Genomic DNA, 19,102 nt, shown 5'->3' with positions numbered 1-19,102 from the left:
TCTTGTATCTCAAAATTGCACGTCTAGTGCAATGTAAGCTCATCAGTGCTCATACGTAAATATATACACACTGGCAGTAGGAATAGCCATATGCTTACTTAAACTTGTTCAAGGGTGTTGTTTCAGATAGCCAGAGCCACCTAAAATCTCGGTCTTGATATTTTAATTGGCAATGCATGTTAGCTAATATAATTAATTTAAAGTGGTAATTGGGTCAATACTGGAAGATGGTTATAGAATTTTAGTATTTATAAAGTTTGAATGTATTCTTGAGGTAGTCTCCTAACATGAACCTGCTCAACATTGATTTCAACTCAATTTGATTGTTCAAGGTGGAATTCTCTTTCTCAAATTTTGACACAGATTTTTCTTAAGTTTTGACACAGGTTGTATCTTGAATCTTCTTGGTAAGTCAAATTCAGTCTTCTCCTTGAGTTGTATTGACAGAAACTACATCATCAATGCATTATTAACTGCATGTATTATTCTTCTGTTTTTGTTCTTTGCTGTAGTTAAGTAGACCAAATGATATTTTTGTTTGACAGATTAGAACAGTGGATGTTTGAACTCGGAAAACTAGGCATTTGAAGGTGAAAAGTGGTGAGATTAGGGAAATGAAAGGCGCAAGAAGAATGAAGCAGTATAGCAAGTTGAACAGATTCTGATTCTCATAATTTAATATAGTCTCAGCTTGATTTTTGACTCACGATGTTCTACCTTGATGTGTTGTTAAAAGAATGTTCTACCTTGATTCTGATATCTATTAGCTTTTGATGTAAAAAGAATGTTTGTGTATTTTATGAATACTGTTGTAAGAAGAATATTTATGTAATTTGTGAATATTTGTGTATTTTATGGATACTGTTGAATGAAGAATATTTGTGTAATTTGTGAATATTTGTGTATTTTCTTGGTTATTGTCGATTTTTCACTATTTCGGAAATCAAATTTGTGTTGGTAAAAAATACTGATATTACATCGGTTTTCCGTCGCTGTAAAACCGATGTCATTAACTAATATTACATCGGTCGTATACCACTGCCAAAACTGGTGTTATTACCATATAATATTACATCGATTTTACACCGTTGATGAAACGATGTCGTTAAGTGATACTACATCGGTTAATAACCGATTCGAAAATCGGTGTCGTTAAGTGATACTACACCGGTTTTAACCCGATGTCTAAAATGGCAGACCTTTTACATCACCTTCATAGATATCGTTCGAAAATGTAATAGACACCGGTGGAAAACCGATGTCTATGAGGGTTTTTGTTGCAGTGCTAGATAACTAGGACACATATTCCTTCTATTATCAACAACACACACTATAAGTAATATCATTTCCCAACTTATCAGGCATATTGATTTATCGAGCTAAACCTCACCCTTTGAAAAGTCAAAGAAATAAATATTAAATATATGTGCTTGTTATTATATTAGGATTAAAAGCACACACTTTCATAATAACTAAGGTCTAGTTCTTTTATTAAGTCAGTACAAAAAGAACTTACCTAAAATGGTCCTACTCAATACACTTAGAGTATACCAGTGTAATTTATTAATCAAGATAAACTAATACTTAATTACACTATGACTATTCTGATGGTTTGTTTCTTTCCATCTTAGTCGTGAGCAACTGTTTATAATTTATAAAGAACTGACAACATGATCTTCTGTGTGTTACACCACACACCATATTGTCTACTATATAAATTAATTGAACAATTACATTTAACAAATAAATGTAGATATTGACCAATGTGATCCTTTTATTTCAAAAATAAATGTTTACAAAAGCTAGGCTTTTAGTATACACTCTAACAGTGAAAGCATGCTCACTTATAACTAGCATTGGGGCGAGAGTCTGGGACACCGACCTGGCAGCCGCTAAGAAACTCTTATGGGCTGGTCTAGGAATCAGATTAATGGTTGCAGACTGGCCTAGAGATTGTTCTTGAAATTCCCACCCGGGTGTTATATTGTAGATGTCTAGCCGGCTGCACGCTACTTGTAATATTTCCTTCAAATATCTTAGACAAATTTTAATTAGCTCAACCATTCAAATCTTAAGGAGCGCCAAATTCAAATTCCTGTATCTCTTCATTTTCCCTCCTCTTTCCCGAGGTGGCTCCATAATCATGACGTATGACCTTGCTCTTCCCGAGGTAACCACATGGCTGCCTTTCCTTCTGACGTATAGTCTTCCTGCGCCGAAATGATACCGTACAAAAATCCCCTTCATGATTTCCTTGTCACATCCATCATTAATACCTTTTTAATACCTTTCATAGGGAAGCACCTCGTGTCCCATGAACCCTTACCGCCACTATAACTGATCAACGCCTTTTAGCACGCGGCCCTAGATCTGACGCCTCACAGCATCATTCCGTCTCTCCTCTCTTTCGATGCTTCCTAGGGTTTTGTCTTTATAAACCCTAAAGGCTACCAGCCGTCACCTTCTCACCTTTCGTGCTACTTCTAACTCTGTCACCTTTTCTCGCTCTTCCTACTAAGTCTCCCTGTTGCTTGCAAGCTCTTCTCTTCCTTCTCTTCATTCCCCCATAATCTCCTCATGGATGAAGGTAATGAGACGTTTTGGTATTCATACTATATTTCAGATTTAGACGACAACAACCTATTTCAAATTCTTACCAATCTGCGTCTTACTGATGACTTTCAACTACGAGCTCCCCAACCGAATGAGCCTCCTTCTTCTCCTCCCCAAGGGTTTGTAACCTTCTTCAAAGATCAACTCTTGGGGGGTCTTCGCTTTCCTCTTCATACAATTTTTGCTTCCTTGAGTCAATATTTCCATATTCCACTTTTACAGTTTGCTCCCAATACTATTCGTGCTATCTCTTGCATGGTCATCCTCTGTAGGATATATCAGATTCTTTAACCGCACAACTCTTCCACCACTTCTATTCTTTGAAACGATCCGAACCTAGCGTATTCATGTTGCTGTCCAGGGTCGGTTGTAAATTCTTCTCTGACATGCCTTCCTCTAATAAGGGTTGGAAGTCTCGCTTCTTCTTTGTCAGGCTGCCTGGGTCGGTGACTTGGCCGACCCAATGGCGCTCCAATCTTCCTACCCCTTTTGAATTACTAGAGCACCGACATCAACCAGATTGCCACACAGCTTCAGAGAAAATAAAGGGAGTCAGCCTTCTCCTGTCTATAATTTTATGAGAAGGCTTTTTGTACTTTTTTGGACTCAGCCCGGTTCCTGCTGATATAGGAGCTCCTTTTGGTAAGATTTGCTCTTCCTTTCACTAGTCTTCGCTAACTAAGGTATTTTCTTCTTGCTTTGCAGAGGCTACTATGTTCCGGACCTACTCAAAGGGCTCATCTAGAATGCCCAACCATATTTTGAAGAATGTGGGTGAGGAGGTTGCGAAGGGCCTGGCCGCTCCTTCAGCCACTTCCTCGCAAGCAACCGCGAAGGAGCCCTCAGAGTCCTCCACTCCACTGCTTCTGCCAGTGGCCCCCTCTGAGACTGGCCCCACAGCCCTGGAGCCCATCGAGGAAGATCAGGCTTCTTCTCTTCCTCCAGACAAATGCCTGTGCTTCCAGCACAAATGTAAGAGAGTCGCTTCTTCAGTCCCATATTCTCTACTTCCTCTGCTCGAGCGGACTTTTTCCAAGCTTCCCAAAGTCCAAGCGCCAACAACAAGAGTTCTTGCTCAGGAGTCTCCTCGGGTGGCGGAAGTCCCGGCCCCTACTCCTGTTCAGGTTTTGGCTCTTGAGCAGGCTGGTCCTTCTACTAGAGACCAGTCCGGGAGCTCTACGACCCCTTCTGCTCTTCCTGCCGCCCCCTCATCATCATCTGCTCGCACCAGGGCACAACCCTAAAGGAACGAACAAGATTTCACCGCTTCCTGGCTCCTGCCCTTCATGGCTGAATTAGAATCAGACCCGGCGGGGACTTCGGCAGAGGCAGGTGTCATTCCTGTCCGCGGCAATATTCTGTTGCACGGTGACCTAGCCAACCTTTGGCGATCAGCCCACGAGCAGTTCTGGGGAGGCTCTCAGTGGGCAAGTCTGGACCTGGCTTCCAAACATATCATATCGGTGAGTTTTCCTTTTCCTGGCCTAATTTCGCCATTACTTCTGATTCTCTTCTTTCTACCGGACAGGCCTGCTCCAGTAGCCTGAGCTTGACCCAGTTCGCTACTAACCTTCTTCGTCTGCAAGAGCTGGAGTTGCCACTAACTCCCCGCGACCCATTTGACCCTCAAGATTCTTATCTGCACGCGGCCTGGGAGTCCACTCGGTCTGCCTGGGGCCTGGCTCAGGAGTCTTCCCAGAAAATACAAGAACTACAAGCTGCCCTGAAGACCAGCGACTCCAAGCTAAACTCAGAAGAGCAGCATCATCGCCAGCTGGTGACCGAGCTAGAGGAGAAGAAATCACAGCTAGCCGCTCTTTTTGCAAATCTGAAGGCACTCTAGGAGTCCAATAAAGTTATACAAAAAGACCTGGAGGCTACCCACCCTAAAGCAGGAGAATGCCCTAGCTCTGGCAGCTACAGATAAAGTAAGGGTAGAGCTGGTGGAGTATCGGTCAGGCGAAGACGAGCGCCTCAGAGCTTACAGAATTTCCTATGTCAAGTCTCCGCTCTTCCAAAAGAAGATAGGTGATTTCGCCGACCGGATGCTCTGCTACGGGGGTGTGGGTGCAGTGCGCCAGCTGTTTAAACACGGTCTTCTTCGCTCTGCCCCTTCAACTGATTTCTTGGACAGAGACAGTCTGCGCCGACGACGACTTCCTAGCTCTCCTTGTACCTCCCCCCAGTGATGTACCTCTAACAGATCCCTCGCCATAATGTAACATCTTTAATGTATAGACATTTGGAAATCCGCTTTTGTTTGAAGTCACTTAACTTTAGAGAATCCCCGGTCTCCTATTGTCCGCAATTACTTAGAGATAAGGAATCTCTCGGCTATTATCTCTATCTTGAGAACTGTTTCTTATTCCCCGACCTCGGGCCTGCTTATTCCCCGACCTGACGTTTATTTGTTCCCTGACCTGCGATCTGTTGTTCCTTGACCTGCAATCTGTTTATCCCCCGACCTGTGATCTGTTTGTTCCCCAGTCTGGGATCTGTTTTGATTTCAATGATGTTCTGACTAGTGCCGCTGCCCTAGAACTCTGCTTGCTCAGTGTCCCGAGCTGGCTCCCAAATAGAGTTCACCCCTTGAACTTAGCAAAAGTGAGACACGGAGTGTATGAAAACCCTCACCGCTTCGTGATGCAGTATCGTTCTTTCCTGAGGTAACTCATGATGACCCTCGTACTTCACGTCATTTACTGTTTCCCGCCCCTCTTTTCCCACTTCATTTCCTGTGACGATCGTGCGACTCCTTTTTGCGTGAATATTCTAAACTGCTTTTATTACGAGCCGTTGAATGATGGTTTGACCATTCTTCCCTTGTGGATATCTGCTATAAATAGGTCACCTCCACTGCTTAATGGAACTTTTTCGACCGCATCCTCTCTAATCGCTCGCTGCTCTCGCCTAACTCTCGCTTCCTTGTGCCCTCTACCTCCTGCCTCATCCTCTTGTTCCCGGCTTCCACTTAAGTCCTGCCTATGGCTTTTCCTAACATCATTTACCCCCTGGAGTCTCTACTTTTGATGGTATGGATCTGGATGATCTTCACTTCACCTATGAAATCTCCGATGACATGCATATCATCATTCCCAACACACTGCACCAGGCTTCTTCTCCTCCAGCAGGCTACGTCACCTTCTACAAATAGCAATTCGTGGCAGGACTTTGCCTCCCCATTCATCCTCTATTTTTCGACGTCAACCGTTATTTTAGAATTTCTTTGGGCCAGCTATTTCCCAATTCTATAAGGATTCTGTGCAGTTTTGTAGTCTTGTGTGAACTCTGCGACATATCCTGGTCTGCTCGCCTATTCCACTATTTCTTCACCCCTAGCCAGCAAACTCATAGTGTCTGTATCTTGTTCGAAAGGTTGTCTTTGGTATATCATCTTGTTTCACTCTCACTTGATGATAGTCGGACCTTAGGTCAATCTTAGAGAAAACGGTTGCTCCCTTCAACTGGTCGAACAGGTCGTCGATCCGTGGAAGGGGATACCTGTTCTTGATTGTCACGTTGTTCAGCGCTCGTTAGTCTATACACATTCGCATAGACTCATCCTTCTTTGTTACAAACAGTACTGGAGCTCCCCATGGCGAGTGACTTGGGCGAATAAGTCCCTTGTCGAGTAACTCCCGTAGCTGCTCTTGAAGTTCCTTCAACTCAGCTGGCGCCATCCGGTAAGGTGCTTTAGAGATCGGTTTAGTACCAGGAACTAATTCGATCGTAAATTCTATCTCCCTATCAGGGGCTAATCCTAGTAGTTCATCGGGAAACACTTTTTGATAGTTGCATACCACCCTGACCTCTTCTAGCTTATAGCCCCCGGTTTGACTTGTATCAACCACGTGTGCTAGGAATCCAGTACATCCCTTGTCTAGCATCCTCTGTGCCTTTATAGCTGATAAGAATCTTTCAGTTTCTTTCCCGGGTTCTCCAACGAATTCAAACATCGTTTCAGCTTCGGGTCGGAAGACTACTTTTCTCTTACGGCACTCGATCGAAGCGCCGTACTTGCTCAGGAAATCCATGCCCGGTATAATGTCATAACCTTGCATGTCGAGTGCTATCAGATTGCAGTAGAGTTCTCTGTCTGCGATTCGGATAGGTACGGCCCGCAGCATATGATCCGATGGCATAACTTCCCCGGATGGTAGGGTTGTTAAGAACGTGCCATTTATTGTTTGTGGTGGCATATCTAATTTCTTCATAAATGGTGTTGAGACGAACGAGTGTGTCGCCCCAGTATCAAATAATACTATAGCATACTGACTGAAAATAGGCAGGTGACCTGTGACGACAGTAGAGGCACTCGCCACATCTTCTTTGGTAAGCGAGAAAATCCTGGCGTTCGTTGTCGCTGGCGGGGCTTCCAATCTCCCTTGGCTAATCGATGTTCCTTCAATAGCAGCTTGCATCTGGTGTAGCTGTGAGGGGGCACTCCTATTCTGGTTATTCTACTGGAGTGGTGCCTGAAACCGAGTAGTGTAGTCTCTGGCCAGATGTCCTTCCCCTCTGTAATTGTAGCACTTTCTTGTACCCTTGTGGCATACTCTGGAATGCAGCTTCCCACAAATAGTACACTGAGGGTATTTCGGTAGCTTATTCACTAGACCACCTTTAGCATTGTCCCATTGTTTCCTTTTTCCGGTAGGGGTCCCTTTCCAGCCTGTTCTGGTACCTGGAGGTCTCTGTCCTTCTGTTTGTGCCTGATTCTTATTCTCGTTCATCGCTTTCTGATAATGTTCTGTGATCAGGGCACTGCTGACCAGTTCCTCTGTAGTCTGTGGTCTGTGGTCTATTAATTCCACCGGCCACGTTCAGTGCTATCTCGGTTCGAAGCATCTTCAGCATCAGTCTGACCCTTTCTCTTTCCGTGCGGACCAACTCTGGACAAAGGTGTGCCAGACGGTTGAAGCGCTTTACTGCTTCGTTCACTGATAAGTCACCTTGCCGAAACTCGGTGAACTCGTCGTAATGCCGGTTCGTCACTTGCATATGGAAAACTCTTCGAAGAACTCTGTCTCAAAGTCCGTCTAGTTCATCAGATTAATTTGTCTCTTAGTCTTAACTCTTTCCCACCACATTCTTGCGTCGCCGGAAAAGCAGAAAGACACGTATTTGATCTTTTCTTATACGAGCCAGTCGAGTAATTCCACTATGCTTTCCACTGTCTTGAACCAGGCCTGGGCATCCCATGGCTCGCAAGTACCCGAGAAGTTCTCCGGCTTCAGCCTTAGCCACTGTATCAAGTAGGTCTCCTGTCGGACCACTGGGGCAGGGGCTACCGGTGGTACTGGTGCAACTATTGGTATGACGGGCACTGCATTCTGATTTACTAGCGGGGTGGCAGGATTTCCTTGCTGACCTATTAAAGTCGTGATCAGCTGTTGTTGCTCTGTGATCTGACGCTGGAGATCGGTGACTACCTGGGTCAGATCTGGTGGAGTCATTGTCTCGTCTGCTCGGGTAGTGCGTCTCCTAGCCATGCTTATCTTCATTAATGACAATAAATTATCGTTATTCCGATCTAGGCTGACATAAGATTATTATCATTCCTATCCTACCATCATGCATACTTAAACTAGAACTGTGACTTATCATAATCAAAAGAATAAATAAACATGCATAATATTAAAGCATCATAAAAGAATTAAATTAAGCATATAGATTCTTACTTGGAGCGGCAGGATGGAGGCTTGACATGTGTGTAGTGAAAAGGCTAAAACCTGCCTCTGATATCAACCTGTAATGCCCCGCGCCTCCTGCTTAAGGGACGGGGGTTACTTTACTTACTTACTTATTACATACTTACTTGCATCTTAATAATCTTTTCTACTTAAAACAGCGGAAGTCTTGTTTATAGAAAAGGTCACATAGCATACTTTACATGATTTTAAGTCATAATACCAGAAAGCATGATTAAATGTCATGGAGTCATGAAACAATAACATAAACTAAGCATAATTCTTATTGAATAAAAGCAGGTCTTTCTCTCTTAGCCGAGCCACTACCACACACATCTTTCTGACCCCTCCTGCTGCTCCCTTAGTTCATCCATTCCTTGCCTTTATTTGTGGTACAAGGAAAGTAAGCTATGAGCACACAAGGCTCAGTAAGACCCTTTTCTACTCACAACAAAAAACATATAGCATAGTATAATCACAAGGCATAAAGCATGGAGTCAAACTCATCATATCATATATAGAAACATCATATCGTAACTTTCATAAACATACAATACAGAACTTCCTATCATATCATGTCATATTAAAAAAAACCTCAACTTGTATCATGTCATAAAGTACATCAAGGCATATCGTAACATAATCGTAAGGTATCATGGCATATCATGACATAATCATAAAGTGCATCCTAGCATATTATAACATAATCATAAGTATCATGGCATATCATGGCATAATCATAAAGTATATGTAAGATGACTTTCAAAACATGTATCATGAAAATATATGCAACATGTCTTTTGAAAACTTATTATATACATACTTAAACGTAATTTCAACATAAGGAGGTCCCCGGCTTGTACCACATACATAAATGCGCGCGTCCTATGTAGGTCCAATGTAGCAAGTCTTGAACCCTACAAGGCATACATACTAGGCGTGTTTCTTAGTCCATCGACCTAGGGGCACTTAGGAGCCCATCCCTAACGAGGCCCGTTTCTTAGTCCATCGACCTCGGGGCGCTTATGGAGCCCACCCTTGGTACAAGCCATATAAAGTAAAGTAGCATGTCTTACATATCATGATTCTTATCATATCATGCATATCATATTTCTTAACATATCATAAAAACATGCATAATTTGGGCACATAGCTCATCATAATAGCATGCATAATTTGGGCACACAGCACATCATAAGAGTTATCAACATGCATAGATCATGGGCATACATAAATAACATAGAAGCATAGCAAGTTCTTATCATATCATGAAGCATGGCATGTGTGACACATGGAGATCATAATTAGGTCTCTAACCCTAATATCACATAGTGGCCGAAACATATGGTTGTAACTTAGGTTAACAATCAACATATAAGCATGTGAATCTTAAACCAATATCATATCATATATCATAAGGAACATCATGAGCATGTTTCATTTAGGTTCTAGGTTTCCTAAGCTTATAAACTTGCCATGGCCGAATCTTATCAAGCCTTACATTTGGTTAAAAATCAACATACAGGTATGTGAACTCTAAACCAATATCATATCAGATATCATGAGGAACATCATAAGCATGTTTAGTTTAGGTTCTAGGTTTCCTAAGCTTATAAACTTGCCATGGCCGAATCTTATCAAGCCTTACATTTGGTTAAAAATCAACATACAAGCATGTGAACTGTAAACCAATATCATATCATATATCATGAGGAACATCATAAGCATGTTTAGTTTAGGTTCTAGGTTTCCTAAGCTTATAAACTTGTCATGGCCGAATCCTATCAAGCATCACATTTGGTTAAAATCATCATACAAGCATGTGAACTCTAAACCAATATCATATCATATATCATAAGGAACATCATGAGCATGTTTAGTTTAGGTTCTAAGTTTCCTAGGCTTATAAACTTACCATGGCCGAAACTTGTTAATCATGTAACTAGGTTTCATGTGGCATAAAAGCATGGCAAACCCTAAACCATTTTCATAGTATTTATTACAAAGGACATCATGAGCATGTTTAGTTTGAGTTCTAGGTTTCCTAGGCATATAAACTTGTTGTGGCCGAAAGTTCATGGAGCATGAAATAAAATTCTAACCAACCTACAAGCATGAGCATGTCATGTTAACTTCATATCTTGTCTTAAGGAAAATCATGGAATACTTGGTTTAGGTTTAAAGTTTTCCTAGGCCCTTAATCCTACCATGGCCGAATGTTTATGAGCATGAAATAAAGTTCAAATCAACATACAAGCATGAGCATATCATGTTAACTTCATATCTTATCTTAAGAAACATCATGGCATGCTTAGATTAGGTTTAAAGTTCTCCTAGGCTCTTAATCTTATCATGGACGAAAGTTGAAAGGGAGACATCCTAATTCCAAGCGACATACAAGTATGAGAAATGTTAACAACTCTCTTATCATAGGGTACATATCATAAAAACAAAGGGAGCATGTTTAGTTTGAGTCTTAAGCTTACCTAGTTCTTTTATTCATGCTTGGCCGAGAGTCTAGGATCATGAATCTAAGTTCTAACTAAACATTCCAGCATAGAAACAATAGATCAACCCCCTACCATAAGATACATGTTACAAGAAACATATTGAGCATATCCTAGTTGGGTCTTAAAATTTCCTAGGTCTTTCTTTCTTTTTTTTTTGTCTTGGCCGAAAGTTTCATGAAGAACTCCTAAGTTTTTAAGCAATCTAACCTCATGGAAGAACATATGAACTATTGTACCACAGGTGAGGGGAAACTTACATATTTTCGCTTGTTGTTCCTTAAGAAAATGATACCCTTGTGAGGAGGAAGAAGAAACTTTTCTTCCTAGTTTTCCCTTTTTGTTTTCTTCTTCTTGTAAGAGATAATCCTTGAGACTCCTTCTAGGAAATTTGTTTTCTTAGGGAGGAAACCTTAACTTAACTTTTGAGAATGAGGGAGAGGAGCTCTAAGTTTCGGTGGAGAAGGAAAAAGGAGGAGGAAGAAGGAGGAAGAAGAAGAATTAGCAATTCTCTTTTTCTTTTCTCCTCTAAATCCTATTTATTCATCATGGGAATGAATCATGTCCTTATTCATTCCCCCTTAACTCCTCTATCTCTCCCTCTTTAATTCCCATGAAAATTAGAAGGAAAAGAGGGTAGGAAGGCAATTTGCCTTTTTCTTGCTCCCTCTCTTAACCAAGAGGAAGAGAAGGTAAGCAACTTGGTTTTCTCTTGCTCTTTTACTTAGTTCTTTCTTCTCACCTTTAACTACAATTTTCATTCCTTTCTATCCATCTATTATTCATTATTCTAGTGGTTATCATACACCAATTTAACTCTATTATTTGTGGGAGGTTCAAGGTTCAAACCTTCACCTCTCTTTCTTTTTATTTCTTTTGATTCCTCTTACTTTTATGCTCTAACGAAAAATAATACCCATATCTTATAATTTCGTGGGTGTTACAGCGAACCCTTCCCATAATGCCTTACGTGGGGGATTTCAGTAATGACCCCCTCTTCACCGATTCCCTGGCTCAACTAAGGTGCTGGAGACTAGATTTAACGAGACTACTATCTGAGGACGTGATGTCCTTCTTTAGGCTGAGCCGCACCTCTTCTTCTGAGCTGCCTCGCTCCTTGGGTAAGTTTTGCTCGATCTTGAATTACTTCACTTTTGGTGTGGTGACTGTAACTCTGGTTTTCCCGCGCAGCCAACACCCTGCTTCACGCCTCAGACGTCCAGCCTCTTCCCTTTAGCGAGCAGGAAATAATGAGGAGAAGTAGAATCATATTGGTTAAGAGACTTCTTCCACATGTTGCCCCTGCCCGACTAGGAGCAACTACCACTGTCCCTCCATCAGTCCCACAACCAACTTCCCGGTCTGCCCCCCAAACAGCTCCGGAACCTTCTGTCAGACCGACACCCCGACCTCCTTCAGGATCAGCGGACATACCCCCGCCAGTCCTTCCTTCCGAGTGGCTTCCCGGGCATCCTGGCAGGCACGTCTTGCTGTCGATCCTACCAGAACTGCTGCCCCTCCCACAGCTCGGTGATCGCGATCTTCGCTTGAAGACTCTGACTCGGATGACCAGCCCTTGGCTCATAGGTTTTGCCGAAGGCATATTGGCCCAAACCTAAGCATTTCCAGTCCGTCCATTGAATCGATCCCTCCAGCCCGGCATGTCCAAGAGACCCGTGTGCCCGCCAACAGTCCTGGGACGACCACGGATCCTCCTTCCACGCGTTTACGGCACCTTCTCGAGTACCTTCCTCTCAACCTGCTTCTTCCTCTCAACCTGCTTCTTCCTCTTTACCTGTCAATGCTCCTTCTCGAGTACCAAGCGACACGGCAGGTCCTTCGGCTACTCCCCTGCCAGATGAATCACAACCGGGGACATCTCACCCGACCTCCCCTAATCCTCCCGACCCGACGACCTCATCTTCACAGCCGCAGGGCCCCTCCTATCACCAGTATTATTCTGCCAAAACTTCTGAATCAGGGCTAATGAGACAACATGACGCTCCCACTAGCTATCTTGTCATGAGGGGGCAGCTGGCTCCCTGCTGGGATGAAAGCGTTTAGCAGATGGAGGGCCCATCTGTACCTGATCGGACGAATAGGTTCTCGGAGTTGTTTGTTCAGGTGAGCTTTACCTATTTGTGCAACAAAACTATTTCTGCTCTTCTCAAACACTTTACTTTTTTGGCTCAGGCTCATGTCGAATCTCTGGTGGTAAACAAAACTCTCCATCTCCAGTACCACCGTAATAAGATGCTATCAGATAGGGTAGCTGAACTGAAACTGCAACTGAACGACCCTGCAGCGGTCGACCGCGCCCAAAGGGCCGAAATAGGGGCCATGAAGAGGGCCAATGCTCAGCATTAACGATCTTTGCTGGCAGCCGACCAAACGCTCCAAGCTCATCATGAAGAAAAAAGTTAGGTCGGGGCCTCCATAAGCAGATTGTGGATTAGCTGACCCAGGAGCTAAAATCGAAAGAGGTCCTCCTACAAGAGCAGAGCCAGACTTTGGAATCCCAGGCCGCCGAACTGCTTGCCTTGAAAGCTGAACTGTCACAGGCCTGTTCTTGCCTTTTTAGAGTTACCTCAGCTATGGCAATATATAGAGCGGGAGAAGTCGAACGTTGCAGGTAGAGCCGAGAAGCCTACCTCTATTCTAGAGAGTTCGGCGTCCAGGTCGGGGACCGCCTTGTGACCTCCATTGCTTATGGAGCGGCAAGGGCCATGCGGCAACTATATGAACAAGGATACTTTAGGTCTGCTCCCCCTGAAAACTTCTTGGATCATCATCGTATTTTGGATGAAGTCTTTTCTGCCTTTAAGTGATTTGTATTCGCATATTGTATAAACTAAACTAATTTCTACTTAATGTTCTATCTTAACTCTTTCTTTCTGTGTATGAGTCCAGAGTGGGTTTGATGATTTACAAAGGACGTACAAAATATGTAAACAATCCCAACCAGGCAAACATTCTCACAGGTCGGCCGGGTAAGTACTTCCGACCTGCACCTATTCTGGCCAAGTTTTCAGAAAAGAAAGTGATCTAGGTGCGGTAAGGCCGAAGATAATTAGCGCTCCAGGGTTGATCTAGATTCCTACCCCGGGCATCCTGCAGGTAGTACGCACCCGATGCAAACTTTTTAATAACTTTGTAGGGCTCATCCCATTGAGGTGCTAGCTTGGCTACGTCTCCCACGGGCTTTGCTCGCTTCCAAACCAGGTCCCCTTCTCCGAAGAAGCGAGAAACCACCTTCCTATCATAATTCTGCCTCATCCTCTGTCGATAGGCCACTAGCTGGGCTACCGTTCGCTCACGAGTTTCGCTAATGAGGTCCAGCTCTGCCAGTCGGCGCTCGGCATTCTCTTCGTCATATAGAAATCTTCGACTTGAAGGCACCGCGACCTCCACGGGTACCACTGCCTCACCGTCGGAGACCAGGTGAAACGGAGTAAGACCTGTGCTTTCTCAGGGTGTCGTACCGTATGTCCAAAGAATACTTTGCAGCTCTTCCGCCCAGTCTCCTCCCAGATGGTCTAGCTTAATCTTCAGTCCTCGTACAATTTCTCGATTGATAACCTCGGTCTGCCCGTTACTTTATGGATATGCTATGGAGGTGAAGGCCTGAATAATGTCGAACCCCTGACACCAGGCCTATATCTTCCGGCCTTGAAACTGCCTTTCATTATCTGATACCAGCTTATGGGGTATGCCGAATCTGCACAAAATATTTTTCCATAAAAATTGAATAACCGCTCCCTCGGTAATCCTGGCCAGAGCTTCGGCTTCCACCCACTTGGAAAAGTAATCCACGGCTACCAGTAAGAATCGCCTTTGACCAGATGTCATAGGAAAGGGTCCAACAATGTCCATACCCCACTGATCAAAGGGACAATCAACTATAGAGGTCTTTAGTGTTGAGGTGGGTATATACGTCAGATTTTGATGTTTCTGGCAAGACATGCATGTGTTCACCAATTGCTGAGCATCCCTCTGTAGAGTGGGCCAGAAATATCCGACCAACAGTACCTTACGCGCTAGCATTCAGCATCCAGCTTGACTGCCACAACATCCCAAATGCATTTATCTTAAGAACTGATTCGCCTCTTCTATATTTGTACACTTGAGCAAAGGCCAGGAAAACGCCCGCTTATATAATTGATCCTCTATCAAGGTGTAGGCATGGGACTTTTTCCTGACCAATCGTGCTTGTTCCAGTTCTGTTGGCAGGGTACCTTGTTGGAGATAACTAATCATCGGTGCTCTCCAATCAATAATCTCGTCCCTATTATTCTGCAGATCTATCTGGGTTATGAGAAAGATCTTAGCCAATGACCTATCCAGTACCCATGTGATTAGAGAACTGGCCATTTTGGCTAACTCGTTAGTTCTGCCATTCTCTGCTCAAGGAATCTTGCTCACCGTAACTTCCTTGAATTCTTCTTTTATCTTCTCCTAAGCCTCCTGATATATTTGCAGCTTGTCGCTGTTGATCTCAAAGTTGCTGGTTACTTGCTGAGTTACTAATTGGGAGTCTGAATAAATAATAACTCGGGCAGCTCCAACATGTTGGGCTGCCCGCAGCCCTACCAATAAAGCCTCACACTCTGCCTCGTTATTGATAGCTCTAAAATTTAATTGTACAGCTAGCTGCAAGATTTCTTCTTGAGGGGATATCAGAAGAACTCCGACGCCACTCCCTTGACATGTGGCTGATCCATCCACATGTACTTTCCAAGTTTCCTTTGGTTCAGTCTGATGAACTTCGGTTAAGAAATCAGCCAGGGCTTGTGCTTTGATAGCCGTGCGAGGTTGATAAGTGATATTGTACTCTCCCAATTCGGTCGTCCACTTGATAAGCTGGCCAGCAACTTCAACATTGGTAAGAGCTTTACCCATAGTGTTGTTGGTTAGAACCGTGATGGGGTGCGCCAGAAAATAGGTCCTTAAACGCTGAGCCATAAGCACCAATCCATAGACCAACTTTTCAAGAGCTGTGTATCGAGACTCAGCTCCCTTTAATAGATGACTGAAAAAATACACTGGCCGCTATACATTGTCTTGTTCTTTTACTAATACCACCCCCACGACCTCAGGGGTAGCAGATAGGTAGACCAAGAGCGATTCTCCGGTGACATGCTTGAACAAATAAGGAAAGGTCTCCAAATACTTCTTCAACTCATCAAAAGCTCGCGTGCACTCTTCATCCCATTTGAATTTGGAGGCTTTTCTGAGCACTTTGAAGAAGGGCGCCGCTTTGTCTGTCGATCGGGAGATGAATCGGGACAGGGCTGTTATCCTGCTGACCAACTTCTGAGCCTCCTTCAAGTTCTAGGGAGCTTTCATGTCCTAGAGTGCTCAGACCTTCTCAGGATTAGCTTCGATTCGCCGCTCTGTCACCAGGTACCCCAAGAATTTTCCTCCTTTAGCCCCGAACAAACACTTCAGGGGTTTAATTTTAACCCGTAATGTCGTAGGGTACCGCAGGTCTCCTCCACATCAGCTATTAGATTTATAGCTGAGGGGGATTTGATAAGTATGTCGTCCACATAGACTTCCACGTTGCGTCCGGCTTGCTCCCGGAAGATTTTGTCCATCATCCTTTGATAAGTTGTTCCAGCGTTCCTGTGCCCGAAAGGCATGACGGTATAATAGAAAGTACCATCAGCTATAATGAAACTGACCTTCTCCTAGTCCTCCAGGGCTAGGGGAATCTAATGGTACCCCTGATAAGCATCTAGCATGCAGATCCTCTCACAGCCAGTAGTTGAGTCTACTAGCTGATCAATTCTGGGTAGAGTATAACAATCTTTAGGGTTGGTATGATTGAGATCAAGGAAGTCTATGCAGACCCTCCACTTATTATTGGGTTTTGCTACCAAGACCACATTGGACAGCCAGAATGGGAATTGTACTTCTCGAACGTGTCCTGCTTTCCTGAGTTGGTCTACTTCAGCTTTGATAATTTTATTCTGGACAGTCGAGAAATTTCTCTTCTTCTGCTTGACGGGCCAAGCGTTTGGCAGGAGATGCAACTTGTGCTCCGCCACTTCAGGCTTGACCCCTGGTAATTCTTTGGCGAACCAAGTAAAGACATCTCTGTTGTGGTTCAAGCACTAGATCAATTCTTCTTTCAGCTCGGGAGGCAGGTCGCCAACTATACGAGTGAGGCTCTCTGGGTGCTCAGAGGACTTCATCACAGGGGATGGGCTCTTCCGCTACAGACATAGGCTCCTCCTGAATGGCATGAACAGCCCCATCCTGAGTCCTCTACGCCTTGCGAGCCTCAATCTTGACCATGTCAAGATAGCATCGTTGAGAAACCCACTGCTCCCCTCTAACTTCGCCGACCTGCTCTCCCACGGGGAACTTGATCTTCTGGTGGAAGGTGGAGACGGCAGCCCTGAATTCATTCAGGGTTGGTCGGCCTAGAATAACATTGTAAGAGGAGGGCGAGTCTACCACGATAAAGGTGCTCCTCCTGGTACTTACTAGTGGCTCGCTTCCCAAGGATATGACCAACTTGATCTGGCCCATAGGTCTTACCTCATTGCCGGTAAAACCATATAGAGAAGTGGCTACTAGCTGGAGCTCGCTGGAGTCGATCTGCAACTCTTCAAAAGCAGACCTGAATAAGACGTTGACAAAGCTGTCGATGTCAACGAAGACTCTAACCACACGACTATTGGCGATAACAACCTTAATGATGAGGGTGTCGTCATGGGGCAACTCTAATCCCTCCAGGTCTTGCGGCCCAAAACTGATGACAGGGCCAGCAGCCTGCTCCCGGCTACATCCCACAGCATGGATCTCCAACCGGCGCTCATGGGATTTACGCGCCCTACCTGAATCTCCATCGATGGGTCCTCCAGAGATTATGCCAATGTCTCGGATGACCACGTTGCCCCTGTTCTCAGCCTCACGAGCTTCTCCTGGCTCCCCAGTGTGCCCTTGTTGCGACATTTTAGGTCCTCCCTGATCTACTCGGGGTCTCCCTGCTTGCCCCGCCAAGTTACGTCTCTCCTCTATCATTCTTTGGACCTGAGGAGCCAGCTCTGGAGGTGGTAGGCCCAGCTCAGCAACACGACGGGAGTCTCGAGCGAAATGAACACAATCGCTGGTGGCATGCGTATGCGATTTGTGGTAAGTACAATAACACGGTCCCCAAGGCCCCGGTCGAGGGACCTGGATTGCAGCTATACGCGGGCTCGGCCGAAAGTCTTGGCAGGGGGGGGGAGGTAGGTCGGGCTTCCCGACCACGCGATAGAGGTTGTGCAGGCAGTTGAGGTGCTCTTCTTTCCAGTCTGTTAGTAGGTGGAGGCAGTTTATCTGCCTTCCTTCTCGCCGTCTGTGCTTCCTCCACATTAATGTAGCTGGCCGCCTTCTCCAGCATCTCATCGAAATTCTTCACAGGATTTCTAATGAGATCCCTAAAGAATTCCCCCTCAGTCAACCCATGGGAGAATGCACTCATAAGTATTTCTGATGTGGCCAAGGGAACGTCCTGAGCCACTTGATTAAAACGCTTAATATAACTTCTTAGCGGCTTGGCGGATCCTTGCTTGAGAGCGAACAAGCAGTGGCAAGTTTTTTGATACTTCCTGCTGATCATGAAATGGCGTAGGAAAGCAATCTTGAAATCGGAGAAGCAGGTGATGGACCCATGCGGCAGTCCATCGAACCAATTTTGGGCAAAGCCCGATAGAGTGTTCAAGAACACTCGGCACTTAACGACGTCATTGTATTGATGTAGCAGAGCCGCGTTCCTGAATTTGCGGAGGTGGTCTTCAAGATCTTTGCTGCCATCATACTCCCCGATAGCAGGGGGTCGGTACCCTTTGGGTAACCTTTCCTCCAATATTTTGAAAGAGAATGGCACTTTCTCCTCCAGATCTGCATGACATTCTTCTCGAGGGATGATGGACTTCCCTCTCTTCAAATATTTAGGCAAAGAACTTTCAGCAACAGAAACTTGTGGCTGCTTTTTGTGGCTATAGCATCCAGGGTCTGGCTGATAATAAACCAGGCCTGGCTCTCTATAGAAGGCAGGAGGAAATTCCAGAGGTTGTTTTCTCATGGAACCCCGGTCCGAAGCGTGAGCCGATTCCTTGGAAACCTCAGGTAACTTTCATGGTCGGGAGGCAGTAGTTTGTTGCTTTTCAGAAGCCACCCGTTTCTTAGCTTCTTTGAAGAGCTCGTATTCTCCCGTGGTCATGGTTACGTTGATTCTGCCCGAGTCTTCCATCGTCACGTTCTGGAACAGGTAGCTGTGTTCCCACAGACGGCGGCAAA

The 19,102-nt window shown here is 44.6% G+C and overlaps 1 protein-coding gene across 1 annotated transcript; it reads right to left on the bottom strand.

Moving 5' to 3' along the window:
* Window positions 1-17,080: 17,080 nt before the first annotated feature.
* LOC122037293 lies at window positions 17,081-18,887 on the bottom strand. The gene is made up of 2 exons (XM_042596743.1): window positions 18,013-18,887; window positions 17,081-17,927 (listed from the first exon to the last, which is right to left on the bottom strand). Exons 1-2 carry the CDS (start codon window positions 18,885-18,887, stop codon window positions 17,081-17,083), a joined length of 1,722 nt encoding a protein of 573 aa, XP_042452677.1.
* Between the last annotated feature and the right edge of the window lie 215 nt (window positions 18,888-19,102).

The sequence above is a fragment of the Zingiber officinale genome, unplaced genomic scaffold (genome assembly GCF_018446385.1).
Source record: "Zingiber officinale cultivar Zhangliang unplaced genomic scaffold, Zo_v1.1 ctg251, whole genome shotgun sequence".
NCBI classification, from domain to species: Eukaryota; Viridiplantae; Streptophyta; class Magnoliopsida; order Zingiberales; family Zingiberaceae; genus Zingiber; species Zingiber officinale.
Note: the sequence above shows the minus strand (reverse complement) of the source record. Positions and strands in the feature narration are given on the sequence as shown.